At 40.1% G+C, this 17,443-nt stretch overlaps 1 protein-coding gene across 1 annotated transcript; it reads right to left on the reverse strand.

Annotated features, from left to right (window-relative positions):
• Positions 1 to 5,691: 5,691 nt before the first annotated feature.
• On the reverse strand, positions 5,692 to 7,420 carry LOC143845413 (dof zinc finger protein DOF1.7-like). Its single transcript, XM_077353737.1, has one exon. It carries the CDS (start codon positions 6,615 to 6,617, stop codon positions 5,997 to 5,999), a length of 621 nt encoding a protein of 206 aa, XP_077209852.1. The 5' UTR covers positions 6,618 to 7,420; the 3' UTR covers positions 5,692 to 5,996.
• Positions 7,421 to 17,443: the final 10,023 nt, after the last annotated feature.

Below are 17,443 nucleotides of genomic sequence, written 5' to 3' on the forward strand. Positions count from 1 at the left end.
CCCAAACTGATTATTGCGAGCCCCAAATGCGTCACTTAGGCCCTACTTGTTTAAGATTATGAGAACCGATTGCGAGTCCCAAACTGATTATTGCGAGCCCCAAATGCGTCACTTAGGCCCTACTTGTTTAAGATTATGAGAACCGATTGCGAGTCCCAAACTGATTATTGCGAGCCCCAAATGCGTCACTTAGGCCCTACTTGTTTAAGATTATGAGAACCGATTGCGAGTCCCAAACTGATTATTGCGAGCCCCAAATGCGTCACTTAGGCCCTACTTGTTTAAGATTATGAGAACCGATTGCGAGTCCCAAACTGATTATTGCGAGTCCAATAATCAGTTTGGGGCTCGCAATCGGTGATCGTAATCTTGAAGGAACAAGGCCTTAGAAGAGTGCAGATTTCCCCGCGATTAATGACTTTTTCGCATACTATAGGCCCGGTTGGTTTTAGAATTTGACAACCTAGGTTTTGGACTCACATCAAATATATATTGATGACAGTGCTCGCTCGGTCAATTCAAACACTTAGGAAAAAGTTTGGAAAGGAAAAATATTTCTTAAAGTTTATATCTTGAACCATCCGTATTCAATTATTACTGAGAGGACCTTTTATTTATGATAACATGAATATCCCTCTAAATTAAGGGTAACTATGTCGTTTTCCTCTAAATGTAGGAAGGAAAAACTTTCCCAAAAAAAAAAAATAAATTTCTCAAGAAAAAAAAAATTCATCGGAAATATCTTTCTTGCATAGACTGGCTGAAGACACAAAGTAGAGAAGAACACTCACCTATTGGACTTTCGACCAAATTTTGAAACAAGTAGTTTCTTGAATTCGACCAAAAGCCATAAGGGAAAAAATTTTACACAAATTTTTACATTAGGATTCATGTGCTATCGCAAGCCAAGGTAGTTATTCTCATCAAAATTACATGTCCAAATGCTTGTATGCTTGTGAAGGTTGAGGGTAATTAGAAAACAAATGTCCCTTTCAAAGTTACAGGCAGTTCTACACAATGTCGACTCTGATTCCTGATTTCGGTAGTCCAAACGCAACCTTACGGTATTTAATTGTGTTCGCACCCTAGCATTGGTAGGCACCTAGAGCTGCCATCCTCAGTAGACCTGGCAAACGGGCGGCCGGGCCGGGCCGGGTCAAAATGACGTGGAAAATTTTACGGGTCACTAGTACGGGCCGGGTTAACCCGCAGGTCACCCGGATTGTGTACATATTTTTTAAGATTTTTTTTGTTTATACAGGAAATTGCTAGCCACCTTCTCTGACCATTTATGTTCACTGTTTGAGAGATTTGTCTTATGGTGCAAACGGCAAAGATTGGCAGAAGTACCATTTGTGAAAAGTTGGCTAGCAATAAATAATAATCATGGGGTACTAAGTTTTAAATGAGAAATTACGGAAAATTGGGAAAAATGGTAGCAAAGTAGAAAAATTAAGGAAAAAACCGAAAGAATGTACTAAGATATGACAATTGCTGAAAAAACTACAAAGAAAAAAGTAAAAATTATGACAATTGCTGAAAAAACTACAAAGAAAAAAGCAAAAATTATGACAATTACGGAAAAAGTCAAAAGGTGCCAAAACTTCTCTACGGGCACCGTGGGTCCACCCGGCCCGACCCAATTTTGACGGCCGGGTGGACCGCGGGTCAATTTCAAACGAGTCAATGATTGGTGACCCGGACCCGTAATTTACGGGCGGGCCGGTGGACCCGCGGGTCAGGGTCACTTTTTGCCAGGTCTAATCCTCAGGGCCGATTTTTCCCCTATGTGCCAATAAGGGGAGAGTGAAAAGTGGACATTTCATTACAGAGAAGGAAAACACCATCGTGTTCCATAACACATCGTAGGTCCAATTATTCAACCATAATTTTATTAAAATAATCTCCGCCTGAAATCTCAAACATGGAGGACACCTACTCATTCACGAAATTCATTATCTTTCCGTCGAGTCCTTAAATTGTTTCCACATTAAACTCTCTATATGATTCTAGGACTAAAGATTGAAATCCTTAGTTTGATATTCATCTAAGATTTGCTTAATTATGAATACTGAATCTCCCAGGGTCTCGATTGATTTCCCTTCCTTTGGCTACTCAATTGCTTCAATTTCATAAAGTTTGAAAAGTCCAAAGAACGGAGAATAGATACGGAGCTTGGATAAAGTACGTCCCGATTTGAGATCTATGTATTTGCAAATAATCATATTTAACTTCAAAGGCAAACATATGAGCAAAGTGTTTCTGAGCTCGAGCTCAAATAGCTTATCTGAGCTTGAGCATCAAAAACTCAGGGTCTCGATTGATTTCCCTTCCTTTGGCTACTCAGTTGCTTCAATTTCATAAAGTATGAAAAGTCCAAAGAACGGAGACTAGCTACAGAGCTTGGATAAAGTGCATCCCGATTTGAGATCTATGTATTTGCCAATAATCATATTTAACTTCAAAGGCAAGCATATGAGCAAAGTGTTTCTGAGCTCGAGCTCAAATAGCTTATCCGAGCTTGAGCATAAAAAACTCAGGGTCTCGATTGATTTCCCTTGCTTAGGCTACTCAGTTGCTTCAATTTCATAAAGTTTGAAAAGTCCAAAGAACGGAGAATAGCTACAGAGGTTGGATAAAGTGCGTCCCGATTTGAGATCTATGTATTTGCAAATAATCATATTTAACTTCAAAGGCAAGCATATGAGCAAAGTGTTTCTGAGCTCGAGCTCAAATAGCTTATCTGAGCTCGAGCATCAAAAACTCATGTGGGCCCATATTTTTGGGGTGATCCAAAGCATTCATTTGAAAGGCCCTTATATGGATAGGGGGTGCACAAAAAATTAGGCTATAGGATCATCTTAACCCATCCAAAAGTGGAGGGAAAAATAGACAGATACTGTTTCTCCACAGATCTGCCCATTTTTTCCCCTCCACAACTGGAAGGGTTAGGATGATCCTATAGACCTGATTTTTTGTAGGCACCGTATCCATCTAAGGGCCTTTCAAATGAATGCTTTGGATCACCCCAAAAATGTGGGCCCACATGAGATTTTGAGCTGGAGCTAAAATAAGCTTACATGAGCTCTAGCTGAGAAAGATTTTCCTCTTTGCATATCAGTTATATGCAAGTTACTTTTAGAGGTATCCAAAGAGGCCATAAATACACCAGCATTGGGCCCAAATGTTCCCTTGATTAGTGGCCGACCGATGCCGGTCATCATCTGGGTCCCATCCACCCCTTTCCATGCGAGATAAAGAGCAACATGTCGGTCGCAGATTCGATCCCTCCAGAAAATAAACAATAAATAAAAAAAAAAACATCGGGCCCACCAGATTTCCACCATAAGCTACTGTCATTAGGTCAACCAAAACAACTGCCTACTTTAGTGGGATAAGGCAGTGGGCCATGAACATATATTCTATCTCCTGTGTTGTGAAGCAGAAGCCAAACAAAGGTGAACAAGAGGACCAATATTAAATTTTACTAAGGCATAATTTACAACCACCAATCACTCATTATTATATGGGATTTGATAGGTGATTTCGCGGCTCACTTTTGCAGGAGACAGGAGCTACATCAGATGAGTTAAAAGAATAAGACAAAATCTGCTAAAAAGTCAGCATATGTGGCTGTTGTATCTTGCAAAAGTGAGCCACGAAATTGCTTTTGGCGAAATTGCCTAGCAAATCCTTTATTAATTTCTCATAGTAGTTTTAGAAAAGCATTTCATAGAAACAGTAGAGATAATTAGCTAAATCACATTACAAAGCATCATTAGTGAACTGTTTGCATCACTTGGTGAAGGCAACATGATATGTATTAATAATGGCATATATGTGATGAAGGTGGCAGGGAATAATTCTTATCGTGTAAGGTCAAGCTCCAGCAAGAAAAATATGATGGTGCATGTGATAGCCATTACAGCTCTGGTCAGCCATCATCATCATCCAACATGAGGGCCACTGTGAGGTCAAGGTCATGCACCTTGGACTCTTCAAGTGGAAGTAAGGCATTCGCATGTACATACATACACATATACACATACATACATGTTTGGGGAAGGTAACAAAATAAAAGAAGAAGGCTTTGTTAAAGATGGGACGATCTCAAGTCATTCGAGACTGCTGATTTGAATAGCAATTTGCCTTGCTAATTACAGATTGAATCAATCAACAGCCTACATTTCACGCCTGAGTATTGGGTTCCGGTGTAATTAACGGTTGGATTATCGTGAGGCTAATTATGTCGACCAGGCTGTCACGGAGGCCAAAATCCTAGGACTAAAGGCCTCTTTAGATATCTCTAAAAGTTATTTGCATATTATTTTGTATGCAAATTGTTTTGAAGTTAAATACGATTATCTTTAAATAATAGTTATAATAGTTTTAGAAAGACGGGCTTGTGAATGATCAATCTCGGCCGTACGCACAAAGATGGGTGGTGCAGAGCGAGGGGACGAAAGATCGTTTTGAAGATCATAGTGCTGTCAAAATCCTGTGAGAGATTTGAAACCCTAATCTTACCCACTTGGGATCATCAATACTAGGTCAAAGGCTCAACCCTAATTACCGCCCCCCTTCAATTTAGTCCTTATTAAATTGGTCAAGTAATGAACTCACATTATTGCTCACGGTTAACCACCCACATGGTTGGCCCATCAACCACATCATGTGTGTGCCCCAAGTAGGAGACCTTTCCATGCTTCAACGCCTCCACTTAGTTATTATAGCACTCAATTAAACACAAGCAGACCCATCCACGGCCATTTTCTATCTTTAGCAACATGAGATTAACAAGTAGCTTTCACCAACATATCACAAGATCAAAGTTAATTGCATTAACTGACATGACTACCATTGACTAGTGTTGATGACAAGGAAAACAATGGAGAATGGCGTTTGACAAATCCGACCCAATCTAAAATGAGTAATGCTAGCGAGACTGGGAGTAAGACCGAGAAGGAGACCAAACAGATGGGTTTTCCCCACATCACAAGTGACTAAAGCAAGCCCTAAAGGTTTAGAAAAATCACAAAAAAAAAAGTATATTTATTTGCACACGTGGCACATTCCCATTGTTGGGCTCACCCAAAGGTTGTACTCTCATTCTCCCCGTATCATTTTCCATCTGAAAAATAAAGAATGACAAGGGTTGAAGAATACACCTTAAATTACCCAATGTGGTTAATTTTTAAGTAGAAATCCATAGTTTAACAATCTAACTCTCAATGCTAGTAAAAATTGTATAATTTTATGTCAATCCCAAAATATAAGCAAAGATACTACACGTGCTGGAGACAATTACCTACATATTAGAACTAACTCTCCCTTTGAGTCTAAGTTTTCAATGGGCTTAAGTACAATTAACAACTCGAAAATCATCTACAACACACCCTTTCTTCATATTCTATGAACAAACATATATAAAAATGAAAAAAAGTAAGTAAGAAATTAATTAGCCTTTGTCTACATAGGGCAGTGCAGATATATAATGTATTAAAATAAGAGTATGACAAGTTGGATTTCACTAACTTTTCAATAATACCCAACACAATAGCTTACTAATAAAGAAATTTAATAATCCTTGATATCAACTATCCATTCCATTCTTCCCTTTCCAACATCAATCCAAAAAGAAAATGAAACCAAACCTTAACATACTCTCCTTGGATCCATTCAATGCCTATATAATATGTAATATAAAATTCATATATCCTTAGAAACATTCACATACTCTCCCTTCCCCAACACACACAAACATTACATACATACATACAAAACTAGAAAATTCTGCTCTTAGAATGTCATCAATCCATAAGTAAATGAAAATTCAGAAAAGGCCGAAAACTATTCAAATTCATCTCTCCATAACCATTCCTAAGTATATCAGAATTGCATAATCAAGTTCATAAAACTCATAAGAGGAAAATGAGAATAAGAACAGAGACAAACTGAGAAGTATTTTCTTTCTTTCTTTCTTTTCCTTCTGTTTTTCATTGAAAGTTCGAACCTGGCGTGTGAATGGCGAGATCAGGCCACCCATTTGCACCACCCCAACAGCTCGAATCGCCTTGCAAGCCCAAGAAATTTTCTGGGTTGTTTGTGCTCTGCATCTCCAATGTCGGGTTTCCCACCGAATTGAAATTCGAATTTGGATTCTCTTGAATTTCTCCGAATTGAACACTCGAATTACTCGAATTCATACTATCCAATAGATTCCCAAACTGCATATTTGAAGCTAAGAGAGAGCTAAAACTCCCACTCATGTCAAGCATTCGCCGGTCATGATCAATAGTACTAGTTGGACTATAAATTGTGACGGGTTCGGGTTTTGGAACTTGTTGAGGGGTGGATGATGAAGATGATGAGCGTTTTGGGTTCGAGTTCGAGCGTTTGTTGTTTTTTCGAGTGCTGCCTCCAACGGGGATGTTGCGAAGTGCACCGCCTTTGGTCCAATAGCGGCGACAGTTCTTGCAGAAATGGCGAGGTTGGGAGAGATTGTAATTGTTATAGTAACAGAATTTGGTGTTTGTTGAATCACAACGCGGACATTTTAGGTGCTCTTGATCAGCGAATTGGGGCTTGAGGGATTGGAATGTGGTTGGATCTTGCATTTTGAGAAGAGTGGGAGGGCTTGAATTTCAGTTTTTTTTTTTTTTCGATTTTGGATATGAAAAATGTATTTATTGTGGTACTAGTTTGAGTTTTGGAAGAGAAGGATTGAGAATAGAAAGCAAAATGGAGTTATGAGATGGAGTTTTTTTGTGGTGGGATGAAAAGCATGTAGAAAAGGTTAGATTTCTAAGACTAGAATTGGGTTTTTAATTTCATGAAGATGGGGTTTTTGTGTGGTGGGATGAAAAGCTTGTAGAAAAGGTTAGATTTTGAAGATCAGAATTGGGTTTTTAATTTCAGCAAAGGAGCAAAGTAATGAATTTGTTTCCTTTTTTTCTACTCCTTTGTTTGGAAAAGGGATGGGCAAAGTTAGATATTTGAAGATATGAATTGGGTTTTCTATATAGAATGATTGATGAAGATTTTGGGGTGGAACAGAATGAGATCTGTTTAAGGAGAAAAGAAAGTGATCTGAATATAATTTTCTCAAACCCTAAAAGATATAATCATAGCAAAACTACAGTTCTTACTTAGACAAAAGCATTACAAAAAAGGTCAGATTTTTCAAGCTCTGAAGTGGGTTGCCATGGAGGAAAGAACAGCATATCAAAGAAACCAAACAACAGATTTTAACCATCAAAAGACGACAAAATATCTAAATTTCTACCATGAAAGAGGTCCAAAGCTCCAAACTGACACTGCAAAGAAGAGCCGAAACTTTGATGCTGATGATTTTGGGGAAGAAGAGAAAAGGAAACTGTATTCTCTCTCGAGCCTTTCTCTTCTTATACTTCCTTTCTATATTTATATAGATGGCTCACATGATTCTATAACTCACTAAACTTGGATTTAGTACAAAACCTAACACTAATAAACAATTAATATATGTTACTCCTCAGCTCCACCTCACTCGACTAATAAGCTTACTTCCCCATTTATGGAAAGGGAAAGATACACTGAAATTTGGTGTATACACTCAATTACTATATCAATCGGTGCGAACATCCTTCATCTCAACCGTCCATTAATGGATCACTTCTTTGATATGTGGTCTAGAAGTTATTCATTGATTGATCGTATGATTGTTGGACTGATTACTGTCTTTGGATGGACTGGATTAATTTGCATTTGCCCTATTAGGGGACTATTCATATGGTGCATGCATGTGCAGCCATATGAATGAATGATCTAAACCGTTTATTTTGTTGGTCTTCGCCGTCAATAGGTCTTTGTCCAAAAAATTGGGGGCGAAACGATGATCTTAACCCTTTAACTTTTAGAGTTTTTCTATATCGCGCCATTAAAAAATGGTAGCCACAAATTGAAGGGTTAGGATGATACAATGGTCCCTTTTTTTGGGGCCTGGCTGTAACTTTTGGAATGTAGATGGGTTATACACCAAAACTAAGTAGATCCTTCTGTCTGTGTTAGGACCCCAAATTAGCTTCCAACAAGATGGATCTACTTAGAGGGTAAATCAGCCTCCTAGACCCGCTTGGAGGGAAGGGTCAGTCCGCATTGTATGCATAAACAAGAATTTGGGTTAAATTCTTCCTTCCAATGAAAATAGAAACACTACAATTTAATAGCCCTTCTACAAGTCAATGACCAACCCTATATCTCCTAAAGACTCGGACCTATCGTCTACCTATAACTCCACTAACACTATCCAGTATCCACAACCCTTTTTTTAGGTTTCTCCACAAGGACCACAACCCTTTGTTTTGAACTGCAACCAATAGGGGCACCCTTTCATTTGATTTTTTGCAAGGGCGCCCTTAAGTCTAGCATTCATCATTTTTCCATAATAATTAGAGGTATTCTAAACTGAAAGGCGCCCTTGCAGAAATGGGTTGAAAGGGCGTTCCCATTGGCTGCGTGGGTCGGTTGTGCATTTATAAGAGCTTAAAGTCAAAGTGTATTAAATGCACAACCGCCCCTTACAACCAATGGGGTGCCCTTCCACCCCATGTCTGCAAGGGCGCCCTTCAGTTTAGAATACCTCTAATAATTATAATGTTTTTGAGAATTATTTTGAGTAATTTTTTTATTTTTCAAAATCTATTGGCTTGGACTCTTGGAGCTTGAAGCCATGAAGGGGAGGACTGAGGAGTGAGGGCGGAGAATAAAATTAAAATGTGATTAGGGCCTTAACCCAAAACCATTAAAAAAAATCTAATTTAGCCGAATGGAGCCAAGCCGAAATAAATGAGTCGAGCGAAAAGGAGCTTGCGTAGAAGCCAAGCAATTTCAGTGGCAGGGAGGAGAGGTCAGATGATTCTGGCAGAAAATCAGAGCCATCCAATGGGAAACGGTAATTTATTGGCCGTCCATTTGTGTGATTAACGAGGCGTGAAATCGTAACGTTTGATTGCCGTCAGAAGGCGACGTCATGTTACAGAATTGTACACGTGGCACAAAGACCATGAAACCACGTACGGCCGTATTTTTCGCGGCCTATGAATATCTCTCCATCTCGCGAAAATCGCGCAGTTGAAATCGAAAATATATTTCACCGTCTATCTTCAAGTTATTAATTTGGTAACTGATATATTCGCCCCCTTTTCTTCCGTAGGCACCCGTGGCCGGCAGTGTTTTTAAATCACTATACTTTTTTTTTACCAGGGGTGCGACATGGGTCTATTTTCGAGTTGTTAATTTGGCTAGGGTTGGCTGCATTTCCTCGGGTTGGGTTGCCTTCTGCCTAGCAAAACTCTCCACGTGTGGGTTAGCTTCCATTCCTCAAAATTTTGGAGTGTAGCTTTTATGTATTCCAGGATTGGTTTCTTTTTCCATGGGCATTTGCATTCTTCTTTCAAGATCTTCACACTTACCAAGGAATCAAACTCAAGCCAAACTTTCTTACATCCATTAGGACCCGTTTGGGTTTGGATGCCGAGAAGATTTTGATTTGGATTTCTCACATTTGTAGCCCATTTTGCTTTGTGATTTGGATCCGGATCAAATCCTTAGAGTTCCGAATCAGCAACTGACAATGAAAAAAATCAGATTTTCAAATATGCAATGGAAATAAGTAATTGGAAATCCACAGATCTGACAGTTTCCTTCACTGTCTTTGCTCCTCAAGGGGCATCATGGGGAGTGAGAGGGCTCGCCAGTTACCTTATTCTAAGGAGTCCTCTCACTCCCCATGATGCCCCTTGGGGGATACTTTCCCATTTCTTTACTTTCCTTTTCTCTTGATTTGAGAGGAAAGTAAAGCAGAAAAGGCTTGCATTTGGAAAATTCACATCCAAGGAAGACTGCCACGTGGATCCTAAATAGCAACCAAACAATGCTAGGAAAATGTAAATATGTCCTCTTATTATTTTTTCCTAATTTTTGGTGCAACCAAACAGCCTCCTAGCGAAATACAATTACTGAAGTAAAATTTTATTGGAAAACTTTCATAGAAAAAAATAAATAAGTCATGGAAACCGAGTTTAGGAAACAGTGGAAATTTCATTCTCAAGCATCCAAACGGCCCCTGTAAAAAACTAAAATGGAAGGAAACTTGTACCGGTCGTTGTCTTAGATTGTCATTTTCATTAGTAACACAAAAGGCTTGAAATCAAGTTTCATAAAATTGGTAAGATTTTGTGCTCTTTCTCACACAATCCTTTCTAAGCTTTTTGGAGTCAATTAGATCATGGGGATTTAAACCTTTTCTTCCGAATGAAATGATTTCAATTTGGTATCTAGACCCTTCCTAGCACAAAGGGATTTGCTACAAAATTTCTCAAAAAGCCAGCACTTTTTCAGGAGAGAACAGCCACCTCGGATGGATTAAATGAATAAGACAAAATCTGCTAAGAGGTGGCTGATCTCTCCTGAAAAAGTGAGCGGCCAAATGGCATTCTGCAAAATGTCTAGCAAATCCCTAGCATAAAATAACCTATCTTTGATATAAAGGGAATGTTTTATTTGGTGGGGTTGCCATAGGATTCATTCTAATACACGACCATTCATTTGCAGGCACTTTATTCAATGGTTACGATCATTTCGATCAATGTGATTGTGGGTCCATGCAAATCAAATGTCAGGTCCCACCGTTTTGTGGTGTGGATTCATAAGATTTAGGGGTTAGGCAGACCCCGACCAGCATATATTAAACAGAAAAAGAATTACAATCTAGGGTAGAGTGTCCAAGAGGAATCCTCTAAGGCAATTACAAAGAGATCATAGGGAATACAAGATAGAGGAATGGGATCCCATTTACAAATGCAATTGCTTTTAGATAGGAAATCAGCAGGCTTGTTACCTTCTCTCCAAATGTGGCTGATTCTCCAAGAATTTAAGGAGATTAGATCTCGATGGAGCTTTTCACGGGCAGGGAATTTTCTCCATGGGCAAGGCCATTGCTTTATGATAATCTGAACTGCATTGAGAGAATCTGACTCTATCCATAAATTTTCCACCTGGTTGTTTCTGGCTAGCTGAACACCCCTGATGATTGCTTCTAATTCGGCTTCTTGAATGGGGACTGAGTCATAGGCAACAGAGAAGAGAGAAATGATCTGGCCTTTGCTGTCTCTGAGGATACCTCCCAAAGAAACCATATTAGAACTGATCGAAGCATCTGTGTTTATCTTTAACTCAGTTTGAGAAGGTAGCACCCACTGGCAAAATCTAGATTCCGATTGAGAATGAAAGAGGGGGAGATTCCAAATCTGGGCTATTCGACTGTTTACTTCATTCAAATCTTCATTCAGTTTAAGGAAGAGAACACGGCTCCTTGCAACACGTCAGATTCTATCTAAGATAATGCTCTTGTGAGTTTTTATCTTATCATGAAGTCTGCAATTTCTTTCTAACCAGATGTAGTAAACAGAAGCAGTGAAGAGGATTCTTGCAAGACAACTACTCTGGCCTTTGAATTTGAATTTTTTTCGGATCCAACTCTCCTCTTCGCCAAACGATTTTCTTTGATTTTTCCGGAGGGATATTTTCTTGAGAATTGTTCGCCAGATCCAGGCAGAATGGGAACAAGAAAAAAATAAGTGATTAACTGATTTTGTTTCACTATTACAAAGCAGGCATCTCTTATCAGCATTGATAGGAAGGAAGGTGAGTCTATCTTTGGTTGGAAGACAGTCTTGAATTGCTTGCCAGGCAGTGAAGCTAAACTTTGGAATATGACCAGGGAACCACAAAGATGAAACCCAATCTGGAGGATGGTGAGAGAACCGAATTGAGTTCCATGCGCTTTTGGTGGAGAAGGTTCCATCAGCTTCAGGCATCCAGACTGGAAATGATGAAGAGGAAGAAGAGAAGAGGCTAGTGACAATGATGGCTTTCAGATCCGATAAATAAGGATGTTGATGGATCAAGCTCCACCAACCATTAGATATCGTATCTGAGATGGTAGCTGATTCAGGGATGGAAATGGAACTCATAGAGGATTGATTTTCCAATGGGCCGTTAGGATGCCAAGGGTCTTTCCAAAATAGAAGGTTGGAATTTGGCCCAACAATATAGCAAATATGTTTTCTTGCTATGTCTCTGACCCTGAAAATGCCTCTAACCGCCCAAGAGGGGTTTCCAGGCATAGAGATATTCCAGAAGCTTCTATTTCTGATATATTTTCTGTGGAACCATAGAACCCATGGAGATTTCTCTCCAGAAACGACATTCCAAAGTTGCTTGATTTGTCCGGCGATGTTAAGATCCTTAAGACATCGAATCCCAAGTCCTTCTTCCTTTTTTGGCCTGCAGATGATATCCCAAGAGATAGGATGATATTTCTTTTCAAGAGAGGGGCCTGACCAAATAAAATTTCGGAAAATCTTTTCAATGTCTAAAAGCACTTCTGTAGGAATATGGAATGATGCTGACCAAAAAATCTGATAAATGCTAAGGATAGATCTTACCAGCTCAATTCTTCCTGATCTAGATAAATGCCGGTTGGTCCAGGTTGAAATTTTTTTCCTCACCTTATCTATGATTGGTTGGCAGTCCCTCGAATTTAGTCTTGATGTTACCAGAGGTAATCCCAAATATTTAATCGGCAGATTACCTTCTTTGATATGAAGAATGTTGCAGATTGCTCTTTTGGTACAATTCTCCACACCAGCAAAAAAAAATTCACTCTTTGTAGGATTAAATTCCAGACCCGAGCAAAGCTTGAAGGTGCGAAGGCAATGTAAGATTCCTGAAGCATTTGGAGGATTCGGGTCTGCATAGATCATTACATCGTCTGCAAAAAAAGTATGAGAAATAGTAAGATCTCCTTTAGAGAACGAAGAGGAGATGGTTCCTTGGACAAGGTTTGTATGAAGGATACAAGATAACATCCCCATAACAAAACAAAACAGCAAGGGGGAAATGGGGTCTCCTTGTCTTAAACCATTGGAAGATCTGAAAAATCCACGAGGGGCTCCATTAATGAGAACAGAAAAGGAGGCAGTGGAGATGCACTGTTGTATCCAATTGCACCATCTAGGAGAGAACCCTATTTTTGATAAAAAAAACAAACGACGGTAGAGTGGTTAACACTATCAAAAGCTTTTTTCAAATCCATCTTTAGACACAGCTTTTTTGGGGTTTTTCCGATGGAAATTATGACAAAGATCATGAGCAATCAGGATGTTATCCTGAATGGATCTACTAGAAATGAAAGAAGATTGAAAGGGAGAAATGAGCTGATTCATAAGAGGCTTGAGCCTGTTAGCCAACAGCTTGGTAATAACTTTATACAGGAAGTTACAAAGGGAGATTGGCCTATAGTTCTCAGGAGACCAAGCATCTGGATGTTTAGGAATCAAGGAGATGAAAGTTGTATTGAGCTGAGGGAGAATTTTGCCTTTTAGAAAAAAGGATTGAATTGCTAATGTTATATCGCTGCCAATAAGGTACCAAAATGATTTGAAGAAATCTCCATTGTATCCGTATGGGCCAGGGGCTTTATTCTCGTCAGAATCCTTGATGACTTGCCAGATTTCTTCCGAGGAGAAGTCTTTAGTTAACATTGAGGCCTCAGTTGATGAAAGCTTTCTTATAGGATCGGGGATCAGATCAGGATCTCTGCTTGATGAATTATCTGCTCTATTAAGGAGGTCCTCAAAGTATGAGGACTTAGTTTTTGCAATTTCCCCCGAGTCAGTAGAGATGTCACCCCCATCTGTGGTTGTGCCTTGGATGCCATTTTGATTAGTTCTAGCTTTGACAGCTGAATGAAAATAGGAAGTGTTAGAATCCCCAAGGTTGAGCCAATTCATCCTCGACTTTTGCCTATAAAACTTTTCCTCCATGGTGGCAACTTTTATATAAGCATCTTTGAGGGATCTTTCTTCCTGTCTCAACTCTTGGTTCAGAGGAGAAACAGCAATTTGAGCTTGTATAGAATTAAGTTGATGACGGAGTGATGGGGCTAGGACATCTATTCTTCCAAAAACCTCATGATTCCAGGTTTTGAGGGCAGCTTTCACTTCACGGAGTTTCTGGTAGACTCTGAAAAGGGGGGTTCCTTTTATTTCCTTGTTCCAGGCTCTTTCAACAATTGGAAATATTGAGAGATCATCCAGCCACATGGAGAAAATTTTAAAAGGTTTTTTCAAGTTCAGGGAAGAGTTGGAAATTTGAGTGATCATAGGGGAATGGTCTGATAAACCAGGGAGGTGATAGGAAGCAAAGGAGGAGGGATAAAGAAAAAGCCAATCTTCATTTATCAAGGCCCTGTCAAGCCTTCTTAGCTTGATATACCCAATATTGGATCTATTGTTCCATGAAAGAGTTTGGCCAAAGGATCTCAAGTCAGATAGGGAATTATTATCAATCCAGCAGTTGAACTCATCCATATCGCTTCTGGATGAACCCACACCCCCCAATTTTTCATCATTAAATCTGATGATGTTAAAATCTCCAAAGATAGGCCAGGGCAAATGCATACCTGTAGCAATTTGGGATAGGTGACTCCAGAGGGGTCATCTATCGATGGGTTTGTTATGACCATAAACAGAAGTTACATAACACTGAATATTTGTTTGAAGGAATCTAATATGGCTATGGACAAATTTTTCATTTTCAGAGATGATATTCACTTGAACCCTCTGAGGATTCCACAGAATCCAAATTCTTCCTCGAGAGGAGGAGGCATAATTTGCAAAGTGATTCCATGTTCCACATATTTCACCTACATACTGAGGCATTTTCTGTTGGGGAACATGCGTTTCAATGAGGCTAATGAAAGGCAAATTCTCTTTCTGGATTAAATCTTTGACCTCTTTTCTTTTATTTTTTTTGTTCCCAATCCCCTGATGTTCCACATACCGAGCTTGATCATTGGGAAGGGTTTTGAGGATGGAGATGGGCAGGCCTAGGCGGGCTAGCATTAGTATTCTCAATGGAGTTATGGAAGGGAGGATTGAGGTTCAAAGTCTCTGTTTCAAGAAGGTTCAGAGTTGGTGAGACAAGAACTTGGGTCTCTTCATATTGGATTTTCATCTTAACTGAGGGATCATTCTCTTCTTGGATGATAATATGAGATTCCTCCATTGGAATAATCAATATCTCTCCAGATTGCTCGGTGGCTTCTTCGAAACTATCCTGGTTAGAGAGGGTTTCAAAGGAATTTTTGAGCTGAATGGTTGATTTTTCACCTTCCTGACAAATTTGATTCGGGGGGGATCCATGGGGAGGAGAGGGTAAACTGGGGGATATGTCTTGCTCTTCAGAGGCCTCTCCAATGTCTTGCTTTCCCACAGGTCTCCATTCCATCTGTTTGGGTTTCAACAGCTGAAGGGATTGATTTTTGGGGCATCGCTGCAAAGAATGGCTGAAAGTTTTGCAGTTGATACAAGAACTAGGTTTCCACTCATATTCCACAGATTGATCAACAATTCCAAATGGAGTATGGATGGGGATATGATCTATCAATGACTCTCCGGCTTCTACTTCTACGCAGAGTCGGGCAAAGCTTAGACGCGAGGATTCTGCAGTTTTTGTGTCCATATAAAGAGGGGTGCCAATCGCACTACCAATTTTACTGATGCCATCCGAGTTCCAAAATTCAAGGGGGAGACCCGAAAGTTTAATCCAGACTGGGACAGTGGATAAATCTAGTTTTTCAAGAGGGATACCAGGGGACCATCTTCGAAGAATCAAGGGCCTTTCGGCATAAGAATGACCTTCAGTTTCTAAAATTTGGGTGCAATCTTCCTCACAGGTAAAACTGAAGAGATAGAAGCCATTTCGAAGACCAAAGACTTAGAGACTACCCTTTAGTTTCCATTTTCTTTCCAGATTTTCTTTGAGTGTCAAGAAGTAAGGTCTTTTTCCCATGAAGAAACCTACAAGGGAATGATCCCATTTGTTGCTACCTTTGTTTATTTCCTCCATATCAAAGGAAATCTTTATCTTACCGGCCTCATCTTTTGTAGGGGTAACTAGTTTCAGTTTCGACTGGGTTGGATTTTCATTCTCAAGCTGGTTTTTCGAAGAGAAGGGATTTCTCCATGGATGATTTGTAGGATTACCAGAGCCTTCTTCATGGTCCAATAGAATTGGCAGGAAGTCAGTTTCTGAAGCTTCCAAAGGGCGGGAATAGATACCAGGGGAAGAGAAGGTATTCAAGTTTCTCGATGGGCCAAGGGCATCTGAGTTTCCCGCACATCTTTTGAGCTTTTCAATTTTTGCCGCCTCGATGAGTTTTTGATTTAGGTTGGGGGTGGGGCTGGGGAAGGTGAGTGGGGAAGATCTGTCGATAGATGGTACATCAATAGATGGATCAAGAATAGGATCCAGGGAAGAATAATCAACCAGGGTTGGACTCCCAAATCTGGAAACTGGGTTAAGAGGAGAGTTAGGGTTAAGAGGAGAGTTAGAGTTATCTAAAATAGGGGTGTTCTCTGGGATTCCATCTCCAGCCATCGACCTAGCTGGGAGGAAGAGGTCAAAGGTTGGAGGGAGAGGGGCAGGTTTAAGCGGTTGATGAGGGTTTGAAGATGTGGGCCTTGAAGAGGTAGGAGCAGTTTTTGCAATCTTTTTGGATTGAGGCTTGGCCAGGGATGGTTTAGGAAAAAATTTATGCAGACGAGAGCCTTTTTTGAAATGGGTTGGTTCTGGAATGTCAGAGTTCCTGGATTCAAAGGAGTTCTCTGGAATAAGGGAAGGGGTTTTTCCAGCGAATGAGACGCTAGAGGAGATGGTGGAATCTGGCCAATATTCTTTCTCGCTCTTAATGGCTTTTTTCAGAGCGTCAATGTGCTGGAAGAAAACCAGATCTGGGTTCGGTTGCAATGGCCCCCAACATCACTCATCGGATTCTCCCGGAGAAGAGACCCTCTTTCCAGGGTCAGGGGGTAAGCGATCCATTAAGCATAAACAGCAAGACTTACTGGTAAAAAGAGAGACGAGAAGGGCTTGGGCCCTTGCCTTCCCGCCGGAGGGGCCGGAGGGAGCGACCTTTAAAAATCGACCTAAAAAGATCACCAGAGGGGCCGGAGCAAGACTTCTTACTTCCTTTTATTTTTGCAAATAGAATACTTCAAATTGCCCAGATTTTTTATTTATTATAATATAGCTAGATGGGGGTTTCACTGTTCACGCCCACGTGGACACCTCCCCCATCCGGCATTCAATCCGACGTGGCATCCCCTCTAGAAAATCTTTAGAACAACAAGAAGGCAAGTAAACATTGTACAATAATAGGCAAGGAGGCAAAAAATAAAAAATCTCCAACACAGGCCGATGGACTCCATCCCTAGCAAGCCTATCTGTCTTATGCTGAAACTGAACTGAAAGACCCTCTACAGAATCCAAAGACCCTCCACAGAATCCATAATCGCATCAAACATCTCTAGAAACTAGGGGTGCAACTTGGGTTGGG

Source organism: Tasmannia lanceolata, unplaced genomic scaffold (genome assembly GCF_043159265.1).
Source record: "Tasmannia lanceolata isolate RefF3 unplaced genomic scaffold, GAP_Taslan_0.1 ptg000015l, whole genome shotgun sequence".
Lineage (NCBI taxonomy): Eukaryota > Viridiplantae > Streptophyta > Magnoliopsida > Canellales > Winteraceae > Tasmannia > Tasmannia lanceolata.

Excerpts from the sequence above, each read along its gene's own strand:
- LOC143845413 (XM_077353737.1), bottom strand. The coding sequence starts at position 6,617 with ATGCAAGATCCAACCACATTCCAATCCCTCAAGCCCCAATTCGCTGAT.